Here is a 26,181-nt window from a genome sequence, read left to right on the forward strand (position 1 = left end):
GATCTTGGGGTCCATGTCCAGAGGGCACTCAAAGCTGCTACGCTGGCTGACAGTGTTTTTAAGAAGGCGTATGATGTGTTGGCCTTCATCAGCAGCGGGATTGAGTTCAAGAGGCTAGAGGTAATGTTACAGCTATATAGGACCCTGGTCAGACTCCACTTGGAGTACAGTGCTCAGTTCTGGTCACCTCACCACAGGAAGGATGTGGATGCTATAGAGATGGTGTAGAGGAGATTTACAAGGATGTTGCCTGGATTGGGGAGCATGCCTTATGAAAACAGGTTGAGTGAACTCGGCCTTTTCTCCTTGGAGTGACAGAGGTCACTTCACTACAGCAAGGATGTGGAAACCATAGAAGGGGTGCGGAAGAGATTTGCCTGGATTGGGGAGCATGCCTTAGGTAAAGTGAAGTTGGTGTTTTCTCCTTGGAGTGACAGAGGATGAGAGGTGACCTGATAGAGGTGTATAAGATGATGAGAGGCATTGATCTTTTTTTCCAAAAATACTTTATTCAGAAATATTACAAAATAAAAATAATTACATACAAGAAAACTATTCGTTGACTGTGAGTCCTTATTCAATACAGTTATTAACAATAAAAAATTTGCGTTGACTCTGTGTTCATTTACAAATGAAAGATGTTTACAGTAAATCATGCGTTTACTCTCAACCCTTGGTCAAGAGTTAAGACTTATTAACAATCAAAATTTTCAACAATAAAGGCAGGCAATGGCTCTAATACTTTCCCAAATTGACAATTGCACCCACTCCTTGGGCACCATGTTGCTTATCTGTCCACACCGCTGATGAGGGTAGGTCTCCTCCCCACCCAACCTCTCCGCGTTGGACCTTGTTTACACAAACATTCCCGACGCGTACCGGGCGGAGCCCCGCCCGCACCTCGGTTACTCAGACCACATCTCGGCTATGCTAACCCCAGCATACACACCGCTCGACAGGCGCTCCAGACCAGTTCAGCAGCAGGTGAAAACCTGGCCAGCAGGAGCTGTCTCTGCTCCTCGAGACTGCTTTGAGCACATGTTCAGGGAGGCTGCAAGCGACTTAGAGGAGTGCACGGCGTCAGTGACTAGCTACGTCAGCAAGGGCACTGATGACGTCACTGTGGCCAAGGCCGTCACTACACGCGCTAACCAGATTTTTTTGGTTAAAAGAAACCAGAAGCCACGGATGGGGGGCGTTGCGCGGGAGTGGGGCCAGACCCATCCTTCGTAGCCAGGGCGACAGGTAGAACCTGGGCACATAGTAGTACTTTGTGCCCACGTATCTGGGATCCACGCACAACCTGATGCAGCCACACACGAAGCTGGCCATCAGGGTGAGGGCGACATTGGGGACGTTCTTGCCCCTGTTGTCCAGGGACTTGTGCATGACGGTCCGTCTCACCCGCTCCATCTTGGATCCCCAGACGAATCTGAAGACAGCCCGGGTGATTTCCGAGCTGTAGGAGCGGAGGACGGGCCAGACCTGCGCCAAGTACAGCAGCCCTGAGAGCACCTCACACCTGATGACCAGGTTCTTGCCCGTTATCGACAGGGAGCGCGCTCCCCACAGTCCCAGTTTCTGTTTCACCTTGGCAGTCCGCTCCCGCCAGTTCTTGTTGCACGCCTCGGCCCCTCCGAACCAGATCCCCAACACCTTCTTCACGTGGTCAGACCTGATGGTGAAGGGGACGCTGGATCGGTCGGGCCAGTTGCCAAAGAGCATAGCTTCGCTCTTCGTGCGGTTGACCCTGGCCCCCGTCGCTAGCTCGAACTGTTCGCAGGTGCCAATCAACCTGCGAACTGACCTCGGATCAGAGCAGAAGACGGTGACGTCGTCCATGTACAGGGAGGTTTTCACTTGGGTCCCTCCACTGCCTGGCAGCGTCACCCCTCTTATGCCCTCATCCCTCCTGATGGCCTCGGCAAAGGGCTCTATGCAGCAGACAAACAAGACAGGGGAGAGGGGACAGCCCTGCCTGACTCCAGACCTGATGGGGGAGCTTTCTGTTTCCCACCCGTTGACCTGGACTGCACTACGGATGTCTGTGTAGAGCAGTCGAATCCAATTCCGGATTCCCTCCCCAAATCCCATTTTGGAGAGCACGTCCGCCATGTACGTGTGCGATATCCTGTCGAAGGCTTTCTCCTGGTCCAAGCTGACCAGGCAGGCGTCCACCCCACTGTCCTGCACATAGGCGATGGTGTCCCTCAGCAGCGCGAGGCTGTCTGAGATCTTCCTGCCCGGTACAGCACAGGTTTGGTCCGGGTGAATCAGCTGTCCCAGAGCAGACTTGACCCTGTTGGCGATAGCCTTGGACAGGATCTTGTAGTCCACATTCAGGAGAGAGATGGGTCTCCAATTCCTAATGTCCTCCCTTTCCCCCTTCTGCTTGTAGATGAGGGTGATGATGCCCTTCTTAATGGACTCAGACATACTGCCGGCCAGAAGCATAGCATTGTACACTTCCAGCAGGTCTGGGCCCACCCAGTTCCACAGAGCCGAGTACAACTCAGCCGGTAAGCCGTCGCTTCCGGGAGTCTTACCCGACCCAAAGGAACGGATGGAGCCTGTCAGCTCGTCCAGGGTCAGTGGCTGATCCAGACTCTCCCGCTTGCTGTCGTCTAAGACCTGCGTGATAGACGACAGGAAGTTGCGGGAGGCTGTGGATTCTGTGGCCTTTTCGTCGATGAGAGGCATTTTTTTTTCCAAAAATACTTTATTCAGAAATATTACAAAATAAAAATAATTACATACAGAAAAAGAAAACCATTCGTTGACTGTGAGTCCTTATTCAATACAGTTATTAACAATAAAATTTTGCATTGACTCTGTTCATTTACAAATGAAAGATGTTTACAGTAAATCATGCGTTTACTCTCAACTCTTGGTCAAGTGTTAAGACTTATTAACAATCAAAGTTTTCAACAATAAAGGCAGGCAATGGCTCTAATACTTTCCCAAATTAACAATTGCACCCACTCCTTGGGCACCATGTTGATTATCTGTCCACACCGCTGATGAGGGTCGGTCTCCTCCCCACCCAACCTCTCCCCCTCCTACGGGTGATGAACGTTAAACTGTGGTCCTTCCCCACCGGGCCTTCGCGGTGGCTGCACCAAGTTTGAGTGCATCCCTCAGAACGTACTCCTGCAGACGAGAGTGTGCCAGTCGGCAGCATTCTCCCACGGACATCTCCGTCAGCTGGCAGACCATCAAGTTTCGGGCCGACCAAAGAGCGTCTTTCACCGAATTGATGATCTGCCAGCAGCTCCGGATGTTGGTCTCCGTGTGCGTCCCGGGAACAGCCCGTAGATCACGGAGTCCTCGGTAACGCAGCTGCTGGGCATGAATCTTAGTACTGTCCCTTCCATTCTCTTCCACACCTTCTTTGCGAACCCACAGTGTGCAAAGAGGTGAGCCACCGACTCCACCCCATTACAGTCCTCCCGTGGGCAGTGGGGTGTGGAGGAACTGTTCCGGGCGTACAGGAGGGATCTGACTGGGAGGGCCCCTCTCACCGCCAGCCAGGCGAGGTCTTTGTGCCTGTTGGTGAGATCTGGCGATGAGGCATTTTGCCAGATGAACTGGACGGTCTGCTCAGGGAACCACCCCACTGTGTCCATCACGTCCTTCTCCTGCAGTGCCTGCAGGACACTACGTGCCGACCACTGCCTGATGGCCCTGTGGTCAAATGCGTTGGTCTTGAAGAATTTTTCTACGAAGGACAGGTATGCCGGCAACGACCAGCTGACGGGGGCGTTGCGCAGGAGTGGGGCCAGACCCATCCTTCGTAGCCAGGGCGACAGGTAGAACCTGGGCACATAGTAGTACTTTGTGCCCACGTATCTGGGATCCACGCACAACCTGATGCAGCCACACACGAAGCTGGCCATCAGGGTGAGGGCGACATTGGGGACGTTCTTGCCCCCATTGTCCAGGGACTTGTGCATGGCGGTCCGTCTCACCCGCTCCATCTTGGATCCCCAGACGAATCTGAAGACAGCCCGGGTGATTTCCGAGCTGTAGGAGCGGGGGACGGGCCAGACCTGCGCCAAGTACAGCAGCCCTGAGAGCACCTCACACCTGATGACCAGGTTCTTGCCCGTTATCGACAGGGAGCGCGCTCCCCACAGTCCCAGTTTCTGTTTCACCTTGGCAGTCCGCTCCCGCCAGTTCTTGTTGCACGCCTCAGCCCCTCCGAACCAGATCCCCAACACCTTCATGTGGTCAGACCTGATAGTGAAGGGGACGCTGGATCGGTCGGGCCAGTTGCCGAAGAGCATGGCTTCGCTCTTCGTGCGGTTGACCCTGGCCCCCGACGCTAGCTCGAACTGTTCGCAGGTGCCAATCAACCTGCGAACTGACCTCGGATCAGAGCAGAAGACGGTGACGTCGTCCATGTACAGGGAGGTTTTCACTTGGGTCCCTCCACTGCCTGGCAGCGTCACCCCTCTTATGCCCCCATCCCTCCTGATGGCCTCGGCAAAGGGCTCTATACAGCAGACAAACAAGACAGGGGAGAGGGGACAGCCCTGCCTGACTCCAGACCTGATGGGGAAGCTGTCTGTTTCCCACCCGTTGACCTGGACTGCACTACGGATGTCTGCGTAGAGCAGTCTGATCCAATTCCGGATTCCCTCCCCAAATCCCATTTTGGAGAGCACGTCCGCCATGTACGTGTGCGATATCCTGTCGAAGGCTTTCTCCTGGTCCAAGCTGACCAGGCAGGCGTCCACCCCCCTGTCCTGCACATAGGCGATGGTGTCCCTCAGCAGCGCGAGGCTGTCTGAGATCTTCCTGCCCGGTACAGCACAGGTTTGGTCTGGGTGAATCAGCTGTCCCAGAGCAGACTTGACCCTGTTGGCGATAGCCTTGGACAGGATCTTGTAGTCCACATTCAGGAGAGAGATGGGTCTCCAATTCCTAATGTCCTCCCTTTCCCCCTTCTGCTTGTAGATGAGGGTGATGATGCCCTTCCTCATGGACTCAGACATACTGCCGGCCAGAAGCATAGCGTTGTACACTTCCAGCAGGTCTGGGCCCACCCAGTTCCACAGAGCCGAGTACAACTCAGCCGGTAAGCCGTCGCTTCCGGGAGTCTTACCCGACCCAAAGGAACGGATGGAGCCTGTCAGCTCGTCCAGGGTCAGTGGCTGATCCAGACTCTCCCGCTTGCTGTCGTCTAAGACCTGCGTGATAGACGACAGGAAGTTGCGGGAGGCTGTGGATTCTGTGGCCTTTTCGTCGATGAGAGGCATTGATCGGGCGGATAGCCGGAGGCTTTTTCCCAGGGCTGAAATGGCTAACACAAGGTGGCACAGTTTTCAGGTGCTTTCCCCTTCCTTTCTAGTCCTGATGAAGGGTCTCGGGGCGAAACGTCGCAGTTACTCGTCTCTTTAGACACTCTCTGACCTGCCGAGTTTCGCTATCTCTTGCGCTGCAAGTTCAGTCTGTGCTTGGTCACGTCCCGCTCCCTTATTTACATACCAGAATGCTTTGTGCAAATGCAAATTAATAATAATTCCCCTTCCTGTGGTTCGCTCGAATAATTGTAAAATAACATTTTGCTGCTTGGAGAAGTTTTGTTAAGTCGTTGTTTCTGTTCCAGTGTGATTTTGGTTACAATTGTAGCTGGTCGTATTTACTTTAGAAGGGTAGGGGATGTGTGAGGAGAGAATGGAGAGGGTTCAATGTCAGTATACTCTGGTTTCTCTTCAGATCGTATAAATCTTTCGCCTTTTACTAAAGATTTCCGTGGAGAGGAACACTCAGAGTCTCAGACAATTTTTTGTTGCCCTGCTTCGGTAGGGCTGCTCTAACGTGAAAAACAGAAAATGTTTGCATAGACCGTTACTGTCTACCGTGCAGCGAGAGCTGTTGCAGATACTATAAATCCACCGCAGGAAACTCAGTAAGGTCTGTAGTTCAGGTAACATATGGCGACAGGTGACCCCCACCTCTCCATTCCCATTCTGTCTCCCCTCCCACCCCTTCTCCTCACTTGCCTATCACTTCCCTCGGGTTCCCCTCCTCCTTCCCTTTCTCCTGTGGTCCATTGTGTTCTATCAGTTCCCATCTCCTTTGGCCCTTTTCCTTTTCCACCTGCCACCTCCCCCCTCACCTATCTTTTTCCCTATCACCTACATATAACTCTGCAGGTGCTGGAAATCCAGAGTAACACACAAAATGCTGGAGGAGCTCAGCAGGTCAGGCAGTATCTATGGAAGGGAAATAAAATCATTGTATTAGGCCGAGGCCTTTCATCAGGAATTGACCTACACAGCATCCTCCTTCCCCCCCCCCCCATCTTTTCTGGCGTTTGCATCTTTCCTCAGCAGTTCTGAAGAAGGGTCTTGGCCCAAAACTGTTTATTCCTCTCCTTAGATGCTGCCTGACTTGCCGAGTTCCTCCAGCGTGTGCGGTAACTCTTGTGTTTATGACCCGCTGTCTCACTAGCACATCGAGGGGCATGATTGATTAAAATTAACTTTATTCGTAATAAACATATTTACAATAATTAACTGTGCAATGTTTACATTCATAGCCGTACCTTAAAGAAGTGCCCTGTTTTCTTTACTCAGGAGCGGGGGACGGGCCACACCTGCGCCAAGTACAGCAGCCCTGAGAGCACCTCACCCCTGATCAGGTTCTTGCCCGTTATCGGTAGGAAACGCCCTCCCCACAGTCCCAGTTTCTGTATCACCTTGGCAGTCCGCTCCTGCCAGTTCTTCCTGCACGCCTCGGCCCCTCCGAACCAGATCCCCAACACCCTCACGTGGTCGGGCCTGATGGTGAAGGGGACACCGGATCGGTCGGGCCAGTTGCCGAAGAACATTAAGGTGAACATCCACAATAACAACGTAACTGCAGCAAATCTTTAATTGGGACAGATTTTGCTATTAGAACAATGTTCAGTATCTTCGCTCTAGCTCTTACCCCCTAAATGCAATGTATTTTGGGTATGTAAATGAAATGAAATATCTCAGAAGTTCCCGGGAAGGACGTTGTAGATTCGGGCTGACGTTTGAGTTGCCAATGTCTGGAGTCATTCTCTGCTCAAAACGTATAAAATAATTAGCATTTGGAGTTTATTCCCAGTTTTAATATGCAACGCGGTGGGGGGGGGGAGATTTCACAAAGGGGTTGCAGAGGCAGAGGTATCTTTTCTGACTTCAGTAGATATTAATTCATTCTCTGTGTTGTGTGGAAAATAAAACCCGATGAAGCGCGTCCGGTTTGTCCTAATCTCACGGGTCAACGTACTTTTATGCCGCCTAGTGTAGTCTGTAGGTGATCAGTATTCATTATACTTCGCACACCGCAGGCAGACTGCCAAAACTGCCAGGCAGGACGACAGAGATAGCGATTTCCATTTGAATGACATTTGACCAAAGTCAGCACTCCTCCCAAAACAACCCGTGCACCTTGACCTTATGTATTTATATATGATTTTTTTATACAGTTGATCTTCTTTTGCACGTTGGTTGTCAGTCTGAGTTTGTGTGGGGTTTTCCACTGATTTTGCTGTATTTCTCTGTTCTACTGTGAATACCTGTAAGAAGATGAATCTCAAGGTAGTAATGGTGACATAGCCTTACTTTGATAACACATTCACAGTGAGCTTCCTCGTCTTCCTAACCAGAAGACCACAATTTGTGCAGATTGGTGATAATATCTCTTCCTCACTGGCAATTAACACTGGTACACCTCAGGGGTGTGTGCTTAGCCCACTGCTCTACTCTCTATTGTCATGAACCCCATGACGGGAATAAAGAACCAGCAGAGATGGAAAACACTTTGGAGTCGAGTATTGCTATAAACTAATAATATTTATTAGTAACTACGCAATACAGTAATATAAATGTAGATAAATCAAACAGGTTAGCAATGATTATATATATAAGTATATCAGTAAGTGTGGAAATATATATGTATGAAAAACCAAGCTTCTTTCAGTCTAGGGGTAAAAAGATACAGTCTTACAATGATGAGTAAAGTTCAGTTTAGTTCGTGGTATTGAGTTGAGTAGTGATGGAGAGGGAGAGATTTGAGTCTTCAGGTGAGCTGATGCCGTTGATCTTCCCGTTGTCCTTCGAAATCCTTTAAAAGTCATCGACTGTGACTTTAACAAAGGGGACCGGTTTTCTGTGGTGGAGCTATCACCCAGGTGAGGCTGGACACATGGACAACTCCCTAGCAGTCAACCCTTTTCCTCCTTCCACTGCAAGAGCGATGGATCGATCCTCCAAAACCCACTTTTTCTGCGGGCACAACAATGCTCATTCAGTGTCCAGAACATGTGTCGGAGGTCTCTCACCTGACCTCCTATTTTATCTTCCCGTACTGAGCATCAACTGTCATTCAAATAACTCCTCCTTCCTTTGTCTGTGAAGAAATGCAAGCAGGCAAAAAGTCCTTGAAAAAGTATCAACAACCTGCCTTCGGTCACCATAGCAACTTACGAGCTGCTCGGTGATCTCTCTCCAACTCCAGCAGAAATTCAGAAGTTAACCAGTTCTTTCTTGTTCCTTGAAGTGACGGTCCAACAGTTAGTCTTTGTCTCTCTCTCTCTCTTTTACAAACAAGCTATCGGTGGTAAATAACTCTCTCTCTCTCTTCAAAAGCACAGTTAATAGGGGTAATCCATGATCCCATCACACTGTGTACACACGACTTTGTGACTAGGCGTAGCTCAAATGTCATCTATAAACTTGCTGATGATACAACCATTGTTGGTCAAACCTCAAATGGAGATGAGAGGGTGTACAAGAGCAAGATATACAATGTCAGTAAGATGAAAAAGCTGATTGTGGACCTCAGAAAGGGTAAGACGAGGGAGTATGAACCAATCCCCATAAAGGGATCAGAAGTGGAGAGTGAGCACCTTCAAGTTCCTGGGTGTGAATATCTCTGGGGATCTAACCCGGTCCCAACATGTTGATGCAGCTATAAAGAAGGCAAGACAGTGGCTATTTTTCTTTAAGTGTTTGAAGAGATTTGGTTTGTCAACTAAAACACTCAAAAACTTCTGTAGTTGCACTGTGGAGAACATTCTGAGAGGCTGCATCACTGTCTGGTATGGAGGGGCTATTGCAGAGGACTGAAAGAAGCCGCAGAAAGCTGTTAAATTAGTCAGCTGCATCTTGGGTATTAGGCTCCAAAGTACCCAAGACATCTTCAAGGAGCAATGCCTCAGAAAGGCGGCGTCCATTATTAAGGACCATCAGCCTGGACATGCCCTTGTCTCATTGTTACTGTCAGGGAGGAGATACAGAAGCCTAAAGGCAAACACTCAGCAATTCAGGAACAGCTTCTTCCTCCTGCCATCCAGTTCTTAAATGGACATTGAATCCTTGAACACCACCTCACTTTTTAAAAACTATATATTATTTCTGTTTTTGCACTATTTTTAATCTGTTCAGGATTCAGGAACAGCTTCTTCCCCTCTGCCATCCGATTCCTAAGTGGATATTGAAGATTTGGACAGTACATCACTTTTCTTAATGTACAGTATTTCTGTTTTTGCACATTTTTAATAATCTATTCAATATACATAATTGATTTACTTGTTTATTTATTGTTACCTTTTATTTTATTTTTTACTATTTTTTTCTCTCTCTGCTAGATTACGTATTGCATTGAGGTGCTGCTGGTAAGTTAGCAAATTTCACGTCACATGCCGGTGATAATAAACCTGATTCTGAACTTTTACCTAAACAGCTCAGCAGTCCCTGCTGATCCCTGCTGCCCTCAAATGGATCTGGCAGGTCACCGTACAATAGTCCCTGAGTGTAAGGCCATTGTCGTTTGGTCTGCGAGGCCTGTTAGCTGAGGCCGATCCTTTCAATCTCCAAGGATCAATTAGGGATGTGCCGTTGTGTGTTACCAGGGCATGACTTGCAACAAAAACATTCAACAATTATAAAGAATTATATGAGAAGAAAGTTGGAGGTCAAAGGACAGATATAGTGTAAAAAGTTTATAAATACATAGATGCCAGCATGTAGAGTATTTTCAATGGGAACAGCATTATAAAGTGATTTAAAGTGTTTACAATGCAGTGACTGAGGTAACAGATAGAGAGAAAGGGATGGGCAAATTAGAATGGTTGATCAGATTAACTGTCTGTGGAAGATACTTCGAATATAGCTTGTTGTTTTAATAGTCCTGTAGTGCTTTCCAAAAGGGAGTTTTAGAAAAAGGCAGTTTGCTAGTTGGGGAGTGATTTTTTTTCCTGCCCAATCTCAGCAAATTATGCATCTTAAATTGCTGCCTAATTTAGATCACAAGATATTCTCAGGGTTGAAACTCCTGTGCTGCCTGTATTAATAATGCTTTACATAGAAATACTTGGCATCAAATGTGATTGAGAATGCTATTTTTAAATTTTTCTTTCTTTCCTTTTGTATTTGCACAGTAGTTGTCCACCCTGTTGCTGCGGTCTCACACCGATTCTATTACCGTTATTGGAGTTATTGAGTATGTCCATGAGGAAGTGAATCTCAGGGTTGCACATGGTTACTTACTTATAAGTACTTTGATAATAAAGTTACTTCGATCTTTGAACTTTATATAGGTCTGGTTCAATAATAACAACAAACTTGTGTTGTTTTGTTTAGAGCGGTGGAGGCTGACAGGTGATCTGATAGGGGTTTATAAGATTGAGAGGCATCGAGAGAGCAGACAAGGAGCACCTTTTTCCCAGAGTAGAAATGTCTAATGCCAGAGGGCATACATTGAGGGTGAGAGGGTATAGGTTCAAAGGGGATGTGAGTAGTAAGTTTTTTACTCGGAGTTATGGCTGCCAGGTACGGTGGTAGAGGCAAATACGTTAGAGGCTTTTAAGAGATGTTTGGATAGGCACATGAATATGAGGAAGATGGAGGGATATTGACATTGTGTAGGTAGGAGGGATTAGTTTTTTTTGGGGCTTTTTGCTCTACTTTTTAGCTGGTTCAGCACAACATTGTGGGCTGAAGGGTTTGTACTCTTCGATGTTCCAAACAGTGTGTAAGTAGCATCTTTAAACTTTGCTAAGTAGAGTACATGTAGTTTATTGTGATTGAAGCAGGTTCCACATATTCACCCATTACAGCAGCTAATCGTAAATCATTTCTGATATGCTGAGTTATGCCACGGTTTTGAAACCTGCTGTCTGGGAGGAGGTACAGGAGCCAGAAGACCCAATTCAGGAACACTTCTTCCTCTTGGCCATCAGTTTCCAGGAACCCATGAACAATAATTTATAGTAACTTTATGCCTTTGCACTGTCCTGCTGCCACAAAACAACATGCTTCATTCACATAAGCCAGTGACAGTAAATCTGGTTCTGGTTCTGATAAACCGGAGGGCCTCAGTGGGTCAGGCAGAATCAATGGAGGGAGATGGACAGCTGGTCTTTCAGCTCTAAACCCTTCATCTGGACTGAGACAGACCAGCCAAAAGAGGTGAAGGGAAGGTGTGGAGCAACAGGCAGCAAGTGAGAGGTGGATCTAGGTGGGGAGGGTGAGAGTGGAGATAGGCCGGCTTCCTACCTGGATTCCTGCTCCCCTTCCAGGCCTCCCAGCTAAATAAGGTACCCCACTTTTGAAACCTGCTCTCCACTCTTCAGTAAACCGGCGGACAACACAAAATGCTGGAGGAACTCAGCGGCCAGGCAGCACCTATGCGAAGGAATAAAGAGCTGACATTTTGGGCTGAGAATCATCAGGCCTTGTTACTCTGGATTTCTAGCATCTGCAAAACCACTCCTTTATTTTTTTTTACTTCTGCAGAACAGGGTCTTTCACCCCAACAAGCCACACCACCCAGCGACCCAGCTGCAGCATTTAACACTAGCCTAACCATGGGGCAATTTCCAATGGCCAATTAACCTGCTAACCAGTACATCTTTGGACTGTGGGAGGAAAGCAGAGCACCCGGAGGAAACTCACCTGGTCACGGGGAGAACTTACAAACTCCTTACCGATGGCGCTGGATTTGAACTCCAGACTCCAACACCCTGGGCTTCAGTGGCATCACGCTAACTGCTACCCTGCCATGGCGCACCGTTGTGTTTCTAATTAAACCAGCTTCTGTGCGGCACCTTTTACTTGTGCAAGGCTGTTTTAGATAACAGTGTGGCAGAGTGGCATTGTAGGCAACAGGCTCATAGTGATAACGGTACTCGATCCCACATTCACCGTGAGCAGGAGTTTTGCTCTGAGGTTTGTGAATGACATTTGTAAAATTCAGAATAATTAATATATTTTTAATATACTCTTATTTTTATTGGAAGTAAAGCTTTTGTCTCCAGGTATCTTTGCTTCACTTTTGAAAAGAAGTATTACTCTGAACAGCAAGTGCCCATTCAAAAAATTGTATCGAACAAGGGTTTGCACAACATCAAAGGATAGATACCCCACACAGAGATACGTCCTCTCCAATAGTATCTAAACATGTCAACCATCACATTATTTTAAAACAAGGCCTATCTTGCAGGCATCTTATCAACAACATATTAAACTGGGTGTGTCACTAATGTTGGGTCAAAATGGGCACCTGAGAGGCTGCGTGCACGTTACCCCCTCAGGGTGGGTCACACACACCTGAGAGGCTGCGTGCACGTTACCCCCTCAGGGTGGGTCACACACACCTGAGGTATTTTTGTATTTTTGTCTGTTCATCAATAGGTTCTGGAGTAGATCCCGAGGACTGGAAAATTGTAAATGTCACTCCACTCTTTAAGAAGGAAGTGAGGCAAAAGGCAGGAAGTTATAGTCCAGTTGGCCAGACTTCAGTGATCGGCAAGATGTTGGAGTCCATTATTAAGGATGAAGTTTCAGGGTATTTGGAGGCACAGGATAAGATAGGCTGAAGTCAGCATGGTTTCCTTCAAAGGAATTCTTGCCTGACAAATCTGTTGGAATTCTTTGAGGAAATAAGAGGCAGGATAGCCAAAGGAGAGGCAAAGGATGTTGTTGACTTGGACTTTCATAAGGCCTTTGATAAGGTGCCGCATATGAAGTTGCTAACCAAGATAAGAGCCCATGGTATTACAGGAGAGACACGAGCGTGGCTTGAAGTTTGGCTGACTGGCAGGAAGCAAAGAGTGGGAACAAAGGGGGCCTTTTCTGGTTGGCTGCTGGTGACTAGTGGTGTTCTGCAGGGGTTGGTGTTGGGAGCTATGATTTTACATTATATGTCAATGATTTTGATGATGGAATTGATGTCTTTGTGGTAAAGTTTGCGGACAATAAGGAGACAGGTGGAGGGGCAGGTGGTGTTGAGGAAGCAGGGAGATGCAGGAGGACTGAGACAGATTGGGAGAATGGGCAAAGAGGTGGTGGATGGAATACAGTGTCGGGAAGTGTATGGTCATGCACTTTGGCAGAATGAATAACGGTGTAGATTATTTTCAAAACTGGGAGGAAATTTAGAACTTAGAGCAGCAAAGGGATTTGGGAGTCCTTGTGTAGGAAGGCAGGCAAATGCAATGTTAGCCTCATTTCAAAAGGACTACAATATAAAAGTGTGTAATGCTGAGGCTTCAAGGCATAGGACAGACCACATGGAGTATTGTGAGCAGTTTTGGGCCCCTTATCAAAGAAAGGATATGCTGGCATTGGAGAGGGTCCAGAGGAGGTTCATGAGAATGGTCCTGGGAATGAAAGGGTTAACGTATGAAGAGCGTTTAAAGGCTCTGGGCCTGTACTCACTGGAGTTTAGAAGAATGAGGGAGGATCTCATTGAAGCCTATTGAATATTGAAAGGCCTAGATAAGAGTGGTTGCAGGGAGGTGGAGAGGATTTTTCCTGAAGGGAGGGAACCTCGGACCAGAGGCACAGCCTCAGAAAACAAGGACGTCCCTTTTGAAGAAAGATGAGGAGGGACTTATTTAGCCAGAGTGTTGAATCTGTGGAATTCGTGGTCACAGATGGTTGTGGAGGCCAAGTTGTTGAGTATATTTAAAGTGATGGTTGATAGGTTCTTGATTATTAAAGTGTCAAATGTTGCGGGGAGAAGGCAGGGGAATGGGGTTGAAATGGCTAATAAGTCAGCCATGGTGGAAGGGCAGCATACCCTACCTTACTCCTATGTCTTATGTGGGGATTGGATTGCTGTGGAAGACAGCATTTATTGTTCATCCCCCATTTCCCTCCATCTGCTTGCAAGGAGACAACGTGTTGGCTTTCATCGACTGAATGAGAATTGAGAGTTGGCCCAGAGCAGGGTGCCTGCAGTCACACACACACAGACCAGGCTGGGTAAGAATGGCAGATCTCTTGGTAAAGACTGGAGTGAACCATATGAGGGCATTGCCTTCAGGGTCATCATCCCAATCACACAGGAAGAGACGCTGCCCACAGCCCGGGTTCAATCCTGACCTCAGGTGCTGTCTGTTAGGAGCTTGCATGTTCGCTCTGTGATCAGAGGTCCGGGAATGGTAGATTTACCGGCCGCTGTAGATCAGCCCCTGCTGTGGTAGAATTGGGGGTATTTGGTGAGCGTGCGGAGGGAAGGAGATTGGATGGTTGATGGTCAGTATGAACCCACTGGACAGTAAGGTCCAGCTCTGTGACCCCACTTTCTCGGCAGACCTTGACGAGGGCGTCATGTCTACTCAGAGTCACGGAGAGACACGTAGACGCCACTTTGTGAAACCCCTGAGCCGCTGGCTGCCTGGCCTGCCCCCTGGAGTGCCGTCGGTCAGAGCCGCTGAACTCCGCTGGGGAGCCAGGAAAAACAGGAAAGTCCCTCTCACATCCCCACCTCCGGTCCCGTCAGCACCTCGCGGCACAGTCACCATTCTTTATCCTGCGGCCGTGGGCTGCCAGCAATAAATAAAGAAGCCGCTGAACTAACAGGCCTCCTTAGACAAAGTGCTGCCTTCGCTAGACTTGCAGAGGCAATATTCAGATCACAGAGCTTTCAACCTTATCACACAAACACTATCTTCAGAAGCAAAGAGCTAGCACAAAGAATTTACACCTGGTGTCACATCGATGGAATATTCTACCTATATACCCACATATTTAAATTTACGTTATTTAACACAAGGCAAATGACAACACACTATCACTTTAACACACCAGTTTTAAAAAATGACAGCACGCTACCATGAAATAATTGCAGATGGACCTTATTCAAATATATTGATCAATAAAGAAAATCACACACGTCTATCAGACAGTATTTGGAATTTAAAAGAGCAGGTTGACCCTACACCCGACAAATTTAAATTTAATAGGGTGATATTACCTTTGGTGGAAATAGTGCTAAGATGGTGATACAAGTTTGGTGATACATTTTCAGCACAATCTGAGTTTTTTCTCAATTGAGTGGAAAAATATATATTTTTGGCTTTGAATTTTCTATTGACTGTTCAATTATTCCAGCTAAGGACAATTTCATTATGCATATGTACTGTTTATATAAAATTGATGGATTTTTTCCTCTATTGGATACTGCAAAATGATCTGAAATGTAAAATTTATTTGTAGCACAGGCCCATGTGATAGTTCTGTTTGATTTTTTTTTGAATTTGTAATACACCAATGAAGGACTGGCACAAAAACAGGAAATGGTGGAAATCCTCAGGAGGTCAGGCAGGATCTGCAGAGGGAGAAAGAGAATTAGCAACTCAGAACAATGGCTTCTTAGTCATCCGTCGGAAACCTCACTCAATTTCCTGGTCCTGACTTGATGAGATTTTCCAACATCTTTCTGTTTTTTCAAAAATTTCAGATGTCCTGCATCTGCAGTGTTTCACCACTATAACTGAAAGCTGGAGGCACCAAACTGACATAAAATATGCCTTTCGCTCGGCCTGACCTGCCGAGTTCCTCCAGCATTTTGAAAGTGTGTTCCTCTGGATCTCCAGCACCTGCAGAACCTCTTGTGTCTGTGACTTACTGTTTGCTTCATGTAGAGTACAATATCATTAATGCCTGCTTTAAAGTCCTTTTTGCATTTGATAGGTTCACATTGAATGTGCAATACTTCAACTAACCACTTTGTGTTTTAAAGACACGAGTATGGATCTATAGCAAGAAATAACTCTTGGACAACCTACAAGGGATGAGAAAGACAAGGGTAACACCCCCAACACAAAGCCAGACTCTGCGGATGGTCGCAACAGTCTGTCAGACAGAGGAATCTCTGATGGACTTTTGATGGATTGTCTTGGTTCTGTTAAGGAAAGGAAAGGCAGTGCACAGACATCCTGCTATCATCACTAACCCCAGGCTGGTCCACGCACAGAACATGGACCAACTGTAACCATGATCCACATCCCTCGGGAGCCCGTAGATAAACTTTGGCTGGCGTGACAAGTCATAAGAAATGCTGGCTGCGAAGGTGCAAAGAGAAATTGTGCAAAAGATTCCTAAAAAAAACCAAAAAAAACAAGTGTAAATAATCTCATTATATGTATCCATTATACAAACCATTTCAACAACGGACCACTTTCATTGAGAGATGAATGAACAGAGATCTGTGACAAAACACGATCAGTGGCAAGTTCTTTTAAATGGATAAAGATACACTCAGTGGCCGCTTTATTAGGTACATCTGTACAATAATGTAAATACCTTATCAGCCGATCATGTGGCAGCAACTCATGCATGCAGACATGGTCAAGAGGTTCAGTTATTGTTCAGACCAAACATCAGAATGGGGAAGAAATGTGATCCAGGTGACTTCGCAGTGGAATGATTGTTGGTGCCAGATGGAGTGGTTTGAGTATCAAAGAAACTTTATCTGCTGGGATTTTCACACACACAGTATCTACAGTTTATAGAGAATGGTGCCAAAAACAACATCCAGTGAACAGCAGTTTTGTGGGTGAAAACACCTTGTTAATGAGAGAGGTCAGAGGAGAATGGCCAGACTGGTTCAAGCTGACAGGAAGGTGACAGTAACTCAACTAACCAGGCATTACAACAGTGGAGTGTAGAAGTGTATCTCTGAATGCACAGCACGTCAAACCCTGAAGTGGATGGACTAAAGCAGCAGCCGACCACAAACATACACTCGACGACATTTTATTAGGCACAGAGGGAGCCTAATAAAGTGGACACCGAGTGAATGCCCTGCACAGTTTTTTTTGGAGGGGTTTTCTAAGACACCGTTACTTAATACATGCTGCTTTACAAAATTTACATTCATATAAGGCTATTTTTTCATAGAGAAACAAATTTCAGAAATAATCCATTGTACAATGTGATTTACAGTTGCATCTAAATTCTCTCTCACTAGGGCATTCATTTTACTGCATTGAGGCTACAACAGGATGTTTGGTGTCTCCCGGGACCTGTGCAGGCGTGTCAACAATTCTTCCTACTTATCAGTGGAGTAGAATGAAGCAAAGATAAGCAGCATTATACGTCACATAGACAAAATAAAAATGAGACATTGTAAAGAAATCTCAAAAGATTAAATGTAAGGAGTAAAATTGGAAACTGCAACATTCCCCACTTTGAAGTAAACAGGGTTTCCGTCAGTAAAGTAAAGAGGTGGCTCGCCACCCAGGCCACGCTCTCTTCTCATGACTGCTATTGGGAAGGAGATACAGGAGTCTCTGGTCCCCTGCCACTGGGTTCAGGAACAGTTCTGATCCTACAACCATCAGGCTCCTGAACCAGTGTGGATAACCTCACTCACCTCAACTCTGAACGGATTCCATAACCTACTCTCGAGGACTCGACAACTCACGTTCTCAGAATTATTGACTGATTGATTGACTTGTGTGTTTGCTTGTTTATTTATTTGCATGATTTGTCACCATTTGCCCGTTGGTTGTTTGTCAGTCTTTATTAAGTATAGTTTTTTTCATACATTTTATTGTATTTCTTTATTTTTCCATAAATGTCTGCAGGAAAATGAATCTCAGGGCTGCACTGTATATAGTGATACCTACGCATTTCGACTTTGACTTGGTTAAAATATAGAACATAGAACATTACAGCATAGTACAGGCTGACCTTTTAACTGACTCCAAGATTAATCTAATCCTTCTCTCCATTTTTCTATCAGCCACATGCCTATCTAAGGGCTTCTTAAATGCCCCTAATGTATCTGGCTCTACCAACATTGCTGGCAGCACATTCCAGGCACTCACTACTCTCTGTGTAAAGAAGCTACCTCTGGAATTCCCCCCCCCACACACACACACACTCTCCTCCCCACACCTTAAAATTATCCCTCCTTGTATTATCCGTTTATATCTCGGGAAAATTTCCCTGACCGTCCGTTCAATTTAGTCTCTTATCATCTTAACCATCTCTATTGTCACCTCTCATCCTCCTCTCCAAAGCGAAAAGGCCTAGCTCATACAACCTATCCTCATAAGACATGCTCTCTAATCATCCTGGTAAATCTCCTCTGCACCCTCTCTAAAGTTAGAGAGAATCTGGTGTTACTGTGTGTTTTGAGGGCAGTCCCTTGGGAAAAATATCTTAACTCTGGAGGAAGTTGAGAGAAGGTTCACATGAATGATCCTGGGAATGAAGGGGTTAACACATGAGGAGTGTTTGATGGCTTTGGGCCTGTACTCGCTGGAGTTTAGAAGAATGGGGCGGGAATTCTCATTGAAACCTACCAAATATCCAAAGAGCCCGGATAGAGTGGATGTGGAGAGGATGATTCCTATAGTGAGGGAGTCTAGAACCAGAGGCCACAGCCTCAGAATAGAAGGATATGTCTTTAGAACGGAGATGAGGAGGAATTTCTTTAACCAGAGGGTGGTGAAACTATGGAATTTATTGCCAGAGATGTGTGTGGAGGCCAAGTCATTGGGTATATTTAAAGTGGAGGTTGATAGGTTCTTGATTAATAAGGGTGTCAAAGGTTATGGGGAGAAGGCAGGAGAATGGGGTTGAGAGGGATAATAAGTCAGCCATGATGGAATGGTGGAGCAGACTTGATGGGCGGAATGGCCTAATTCTGCTCCTATGTCCTATCTCTTATGGAAATCCAAAATGCGTTTATCAGAATTATACTTGGAGTCCAAACATTAAATTATGAGGAGAGATTATATAAATCGCGATTATTCCTGAAAATACAATAGGTCAAGACTGATTTGATTGAAATATGAAGGGAAGTGACAGAGGATGAAAGACTAAGAGTTCATCCAGGCCTTCAGGTTTGGGCTTAGGATGTACAGTACAGCACTGCGTTAGGGAGATCCAAGATTGAAGATTGAAACTCACTTGTCCTACGTACAATTAATGTATTGTTTGTGTTAATAACCAACACACCTGAGGGTGTGCTGGGGGCAGCCCACAAGAGTGGCCACATATTGTGGTGCCAACAGTAGCAAGCCCACAGTGTTCAGCAGAACAACAACAACAACAGCAGAAACAAGCCCCAACCCTCCTCCCCGCCCGTGTACACACGCAGTCCATTAACCCGAGAAGGGGTGGATCCCACAAAACTATCCGTATCACTAGTTTCCAGAACGCAAACCCCGACAAAAATTAACAACATTCATAATTGTGTTCGCTTTTTGTACTTAGGTACTTTTTTCACACATAAATTGCGTGAGTAGAGATTTTATTCTGTGTCTCGGGTTATTTTTGTGGGGATTTGTGAATTATGTGAGGGTAGAGTTCCATTACCCTAACATTGGGGTACCCCATACCCACGTGGAGGGTGGAGAGACTGGGGGCTCTGTTCTGCAAATGAGAGATGGCCCCAGGTGAGTGGGTCAGTGGGGCTGGGGGTTGCTGTGGAGAAAGTGCTCTGAGGCAGAGACCAGCTTTCCACGGCTCCTGATGGAAATCGTTCAGCAGTGTGTCTTCGTAGCAAGCTGCACACCAATCGTCAGCGATATCTCAAAGGTACATTTCCCCATGCTGGAGTCACACACACACACACACACACACACACACACACACACAGATACACACACACACACAGACATACACACACACACACACACACACACTCACAGACACACACACACACACACAGACACACACACACTCACATACACACAGACTCACATAGACACTCACACAGACACACACACACACACACAGACACACACACACTCACATACACACAGACTCAGACACTCACACAGACACACACAGACACACACACATACACACTCAGACATACACACACACGCACTCACATACACACAGACACACATAGACACACACACAGACACACACACACATACACACTCAGACATACACACACACACACACACACACTCACATACACACAGACTCACATAGACACTCACACAGACACACACACACACACACACACACACACACACACAGACACACACACACATTGCTCGAGGATCTTAGCTGCTCAGGCAGTATCTATGAAGAGGAGACTCTTCGTCAGGACTGGAGATGAAAAGGGAAGAAGCCAGAATGAAAAGGTGGCGGGGCGGGCGGTTGGAGTACAAGCTGACAGGTGACAGGTGAGGGGGAAGGGGGAATGAAGTAACAGGCTGGGAGGTGGGGGGGTGGTGGGTGGAAAAGGTAAAAGGCTGAAGAGGAAGGAGTCTAATGGGAGAGGGCCAGTCTAATTGTAGGAGGAAGGGAGGGACACCAGAGGGAGCTGATGGGTAGGTGAGGAGAAGACAAGGGGTGAGAGGGGAGCCAGGATGGGGAATGAAAAAAGAAGGAAGGGTATGAGGTGGAGAAATGGCTTCGCATATCAGCTGCCAACTTGTACTCCTTCCCATCCCTCTGCCCACCTCCTTACTCTGGCTTTTTCCCCTTCCTTTCCAGTCCTGATGAAGGGTCTCGCCCCGAAACATCGACTGTTCATTCATTTCCATAGATGCTGCCTGACCTGCTGAGTTCCTCCAGCATTTTGTGTGGGTTGCTCTGAATTTCTTTTGTTTACGATCAGTTTCCCTATTTCTGCCAACTTTTGGGAACTTCCCACCCAGGTGTTAAAACAAAGGACAACCCCCATTTAGTGTAGCATATAAAGTGAACTGTACGCCTAGTATCTGGTTATTGTCACATGATTCATTTTGGGGCCTTGCAAAACTATTTATTACCATGTTTCCTACAGTATGACAGTGACTATATTTCAAATGTAAAAGCTGAAAATAGTCAGCAGGTCAAACAGCAATGCCGGGGGGGGAGGGGGGGGGTGGGGGAGGAGAGGGAGAGTTAGAGAGAGAGAACGTCAACGTCTCTCTCTCTCTCTCTCCACAGATGCTGTCCCACCTGCAGAGTTTCTCCAGCACTTCCTGTATTTTTTCTCAGGTTTTCCATCACCTGCAGGACATTGCAGTTGGTCTGCATTTCGGAAGCAGATCATGAGCTGTTGCAGGAACTCTTGCAGCTGTACAGTTAATTATATAAATGCAATGTCCTTCTTTCTCCTCTGGCCTCTTCCCACTTGGCAGTGATAGGAAAGTAAACGTAATGCCCTCTGTCCTGCTCTCTTCCCTGCAGGTACCCCGTTTCACACATGCACAGACATCACGGACAGGTGAGCAGCTGAAGGAAGGTGCTGGAAAGTTACCTGTCATTAGGAAGAGGAGACCTGCCACGTGCTGAGTGAGGCTTTCTTCCCAGAAGAAACTCATGGACGCTACAATGCAACCACACAGCAGGACAGCGGCGGCCATGCCCAGGAATCCAGCTGTGATCCTCCTCAGGTCTGAGTCAGCGAGGCGAGGAAGAGAAAAAGATCGTTAGAATTGCAATCTGTCCTGGGCAGAACACATTGGCGCAGTTACAAAGAGGACATGTGTATGGCTGTGCTTCATTCGGAGTCTGAGGGCATTTGGTAAGTCGCCAAAGACTCTAGCGAATGTCTACAGATGTACCATGGAGAGCATTCTGACTGGCTGTATCAGCATCTGGTACGGAGGGGGCACTGCACAGGATCAGAAAAAGCTGCAGAAGGTTGCAAACTCAGCCCGGTTCCATCATCATCACTTTCCTTCCCAGCGTCGAGGACAACTTCAAAAGGCAGCATCCATCACTAAGGACCCCCATCACCCAGGAAACACCCTCTTCAAGGTTCAAAGTTCACATTCATTGTCATCGGGTGTACACCACACTCAACCTTGGGATTCGTCTCCTTGCCACAAAACAAAGAAACACAACAGAATCCATGAAAAACCACACACAATAAAGACTGACAAACATCCAGTGTGCAAAATAGTGAAAAAGTAAACAAATAATACATGGAATATGAGCTGAAGAATCCCCGACAGCCAGTCCCCTGCTGTAGAATCAGCACTAGGCTGAGGAGAGTGAAGCCGGTCCAGGGGCCCAATGGCTTCAGGGCCATAACTGGTCCCGAACCAAATGGTGTAGGGCCCAAGACACCTGCCCGATGGCAGTAGTGAGACGGGAGGGAGTTGTGTCAGACTCAGGCACACAGTGCTGAACAACGGTTTGTGTTTCACTCTTGGGCCTTGACACTTTATCCTGACTCGATGCTTTAATCGGTGCGGAGTAACAGAGCTGAGCAAGGGTCCGTTTTCCACTCTTGGGCTTTGACGCAGCGTTTGCCCCCAGCGATGGCCGTTCCTGAGAGTCAAGCTGGCCGAATCCTTCAGGAGACTGTAAGATCACTAGTTCGTTCAGATAGTTCAAAAGTACTTTTCTTAAAGGGAAATTACAGGCTGCGGGTTGCAGTGATTGGAGCTCACGTGTAGTATACTCTTCTCATTGCTACCGTCAGGGAGGAGGTACAGGAGCCCGAAGACACACACTCAGTGTTTCAGGAACAGCTTCTTCCCCTCCACCATCAGAACGGACAATGAACCCATGAATACTACCTCACTATTTTTGCTCTCTCTATATATATAAAAATAGTAATTTATATGTATATAAAAGCTACAAGTTTCATGACATATGCCGGTGATAATAATCCTGATTTTGATTCTTGGAAACAAACCTCAAACGTGTCTGATTTGAGCACATGAGGGTGAATGAACTTTGCTGAATAAAAATAACATGTTGTTTCTACTGAACATAGCGAAGGATTTGTTCTTTCCAGTAATTCTCTTGATCATGTGTCCCTTAACACTGTGCAGACAGAGGCACTGTTCCCTGATAATGAGGGTCAGAGCACTGGCTCGGCAATCCCCGGTGGCCTGTCAAAAGGTGAGGCCAGATGGTAGAAGGGCCCGAGGCTGTGAGCCCAGCTGCAGTCAAACTACCCACAGAGGGAGTGGATCTCGCCTGCCAATTCTTGCATCTTCAACTTTTGCTTGTACGCTGATGGCCAGCATTGCCTCAGGCTTCCTGTGTACAAGGATCAATGTGATTGAATGGGGGACAAGCACCAAGTCACCCCCATGTGGACTGATGTCTGCCATTCAGCAGAGATAAGAGGGAAGTTCACCAATTTTGAACTGAGCAGGGCTAAAGTGTAAACGCCTCACCACCATTCTGGCATCCTTAATTATGCCAGTAATGGCAGGGATAACTAGGTAACATGAGATAACGATTGTCAAATTTGCTCCTGTTGTTCAGGGAGGTAACATTAAAGGTGGATGAAGGAGGACCAGTAGATGTAGTATATTTGGGCTTCCAGAAGGCACTTGATAAGGTCCCTCATAAAAGGTAAGGATGCGTGGGTTCGGAGGTAAAATACCAGCAGGGGTACAGGAGTGGCTCACGAGAAAGAGAGAATTGGGATAAAGATGTACTTTTCAGAGTGATAAAACAATAACTAATGAGATTTTTCACAAGAAAGAGAGAATTAGGATAAAGATATAACTTTTCAGAGTGATAAAACAATAACTAATGGGATTTCTCATGAGAAAGAGAGAATTGGGATAAAGATATACTTTTCAGAGTGATAAAACAATAGCTAATGGGACTCCCCCAGAATCAGTGCTGGGCCCTCAAATCTTTACCGCCTGTATTAGTGACTTGGATGAAGGTGCTGTACTTATATTTACTAACAGTGAAAAAGAATGGTGGCTGGAAGTTGTAAGGAGGCCACCACGTGCCTGCAAAGATCAAGTGAGTGATCCCTTTCGTCCATGGTCCACTCTCCTCTCCTATCAGATTCCTTCTTCGTCAGCCCTTTTCCTCTTTGACCTATCACCTCCCAGCTTCTCCCTCCCCCACCCACCTTCCCCCCCTCACCTGGTCTCACCGGCTTGTACTCCCTCCCCTCCCCCACCTTCTTATTCCGGCTTCTGCCCCTGTCCTTTCCAGTCCTCAGCCCAAAACATTGACTGTTCATTCCTTTCCAGAGTTGCTGTCAGACTTGCTGAGTTCCTCCAGAATTTAGTGTGTGGATTTCCAGCGTCTGCAGAATCCCTTTGTGTTTCTGATTTATATACCTGGAAGGACAACAGTGCACAAGAATTTCATCACCTGCAAGCCCCATACGGTTTGACCGGGAGGAGGACTCACTCGTATTCCTTCCCTGTTACTGGAGTAACATCCTGGAGGTCTCCGCCCAGCGCTCAACACAAGAGTTACCCCCATGCAAGCTGTGAGACAACTCAGCCGATGTGGAATAATGCCAAAGAAACCAACGTATTGACTGCAACCATGACTTGTACGAACAAGTGAAATATTTCTATGTAACAAAACTATTTTGTTTAAAGAAAAGACTTGCATGTGGGGAGAAAAGTCTAGTAAAGGCAGGGTGTGGAGGAAAAGTGAAGGGTTTTCTTAGAGGTTTGTGTAGATTCGACATGTCACCTCAAACCTTGATAAGCATCTATAGATGCACAGTGGAGAGTATCCTAATTGATTGCATCACGGCCTGGTATGGAAACACCAATGCCCTGGAACGGGAAAGTCTATAGGGAGTGTGGATACAGTCCAGTCCATCACAGACAAAGCTTTCCCCACCATTAAGCACATCAACAAGCAGCATCCATTGTCAAGGACCCCCCAACATCATCCAGGCTGTGCTCTCTTCTTGCTACCACCATTGGACAGGAAGTCCAGGAGCTTTAGGTCCCACACCACCAGGTTCAAGGACAGTTATTACCGCGCCCCCCCCCCCCCCCCGCAACCATCAGGCCCCTGGACCTGCGTGGACAACTTCACTCACCTCAACCCTGAACTGACTCCATAACATACAGACTCACTTTCAAAATCTACAACTCATGTTCTCAGTATTATTCATTTTTTAGCTGCACAATTTGTCTTTCTTTGCACACTGGTCGTTTGTCAGTCTTTTTCTGACTATATTTTCATAAATTCGATTGTGTTTCCTTACACTGCTGTAAATGCCCATAAGGAAGTGAATCTCATGGACACATATACGTACTTCGGTAATAAATTAACTTTGACTTTGAACGAAGCATAAGTTGGTCTATACTCACGCAGCAGATGCCATTCGTCTTGCTGGATAGTCTTGGTGAGGTTGAAAGGAATATTTCTCAGACGAAGGGGCTGAGAGTAATGATACTTGACAGACGTGCATCTCTGTGCAATTCCTGACGGGGGAATGAGATTCAGAACATCAGACAATGGGGGACTTAGCACGACAGACCTTGAAGTCATTGTAAATACGCAGGATATAGAGCTACGCACTGAACATCAAAAGCAACATGATTATATACTGTTTTATAATAGAACTGGTTAAATACTACCAGCAAAATATAACATGTTCGCTTTGGAATACTGCCAATGTTCACAATATTTAGCTCATGAAATTAGGCTGATCATTCATATTTTAATAAAATTCTTTAGTCTCTTTTATGCCAAGTGCTGTACAGCACATTAACCAAATATTATTGTGCTTCCAATTTGTAAATGAAAATTGTTTATAAGACCCTGGCTCAGGGCCAGTGACCTCCATGTTTGTGCTGTGTACTCAGGGGACTTTAATCTATGTTTGCATCTGTTCGCAAAATGTTGTGTTGTATAACAAGGGGCGTCGGCATCTAGCGACCTCTGAGCTGTGCCTGCTTGGCTTTTGCTTCTCGGTTGTTTTCTGAAACCATCAGTGGAAGTGGGGAAACCAAACTGCTCAGGGCAGGGGTTATTACAGTGCAAAGGGAGCTCAGCCCAACCAATCTGTCAGCTCCAGTGGAACAGAGGAAAGTGAAGTCAGCTAATTAATGAAGAGCTGGAACTGGGCACGTTAAACCTCCCATGTCCCAGGAGCCCCTCTCCATTATTTCATGCCCCAGGGCTCCGGCGCAAAACCATGTCCCAGCGCATCATCCTTCGCAATGTCCACCATCTCCAAAGGGATTCTACCACAAAGCGCATCTCTACT

At 46.6% G+C, this 26,181-nt stretch overlaps 1 protein-coding gene and 1 non-coding gene across 12 annotated transcripts in view; one reads left to right on the forward strand and one right to left on the reverse strand.

Annotated features, from left to right (window-relative positions):
• tmem178a (transmembrane protein 178a) overlaps nucleotides 1–26,181 on the reverse strand; it is a 54,069-nt gene that overhangs the window by 14,301 nt on the left and 13,587 nt on the right. Inside the window, exons 2-6 of one of the 11 annotated variants that reach the window (XM_072265698.1) lie at nucleotides 25,280–25,393; nucleotides 21,490–21,627; nucleotides 16,225–16,369; nucleotides 11,538–11,666; nucleotides 7,850–8,949 (exon numbers count right to left, since the gene is read on the reverse strand). In XM_072265698.1, coding sequence (XP_072121799.1) covers nucleotides 11,570–11,666; nucleotides 16,225–16,369; nucleotides 21,490–21,627; nucleotides 25,280–25,393 — 494 coding nt within the window. In that variant the 3' untranslated portion in view covers nucleotides 7,850–8,949; nucleotides 11,538–11,569. Of the gene's footprint in view, nucleotides 1–7,849; nucleotides 16,370–21,489; nucleotides 21,628–25,279; nucleotides 25,394–26,181 lie in introns of those variants that run through there. The other 10 variants (XM_072265699.1, XR_011886885.1, XR_011886884.1 and 7 more) reach the window with 10 other exon arrangements.
• LOC140202384 (U5 spliceosomal RNA) lies at nucleotides 5,702–5,815 on the forward strand. Its single transcript, XR_011887099.1, has one exon. It is a non-coding gene; the product is annotated as a U5 spliceosomal RNA (small nuclear RNA).

Source organism: Mobula birostris, chromosome 8 (assembly GCF_030028105.1).
Source record: "Mobula birostris isolate sMobBir1 chromosome 8, sMobBir1.hap1, whole genome shotgun sequence".
NCBI classification, from domain to species: Eukaryota; Metazoa; Chordata; class Chondrichthyes; order Myliobatiformes; family Myliobatidae; genus Mobula; species Mobula birostris.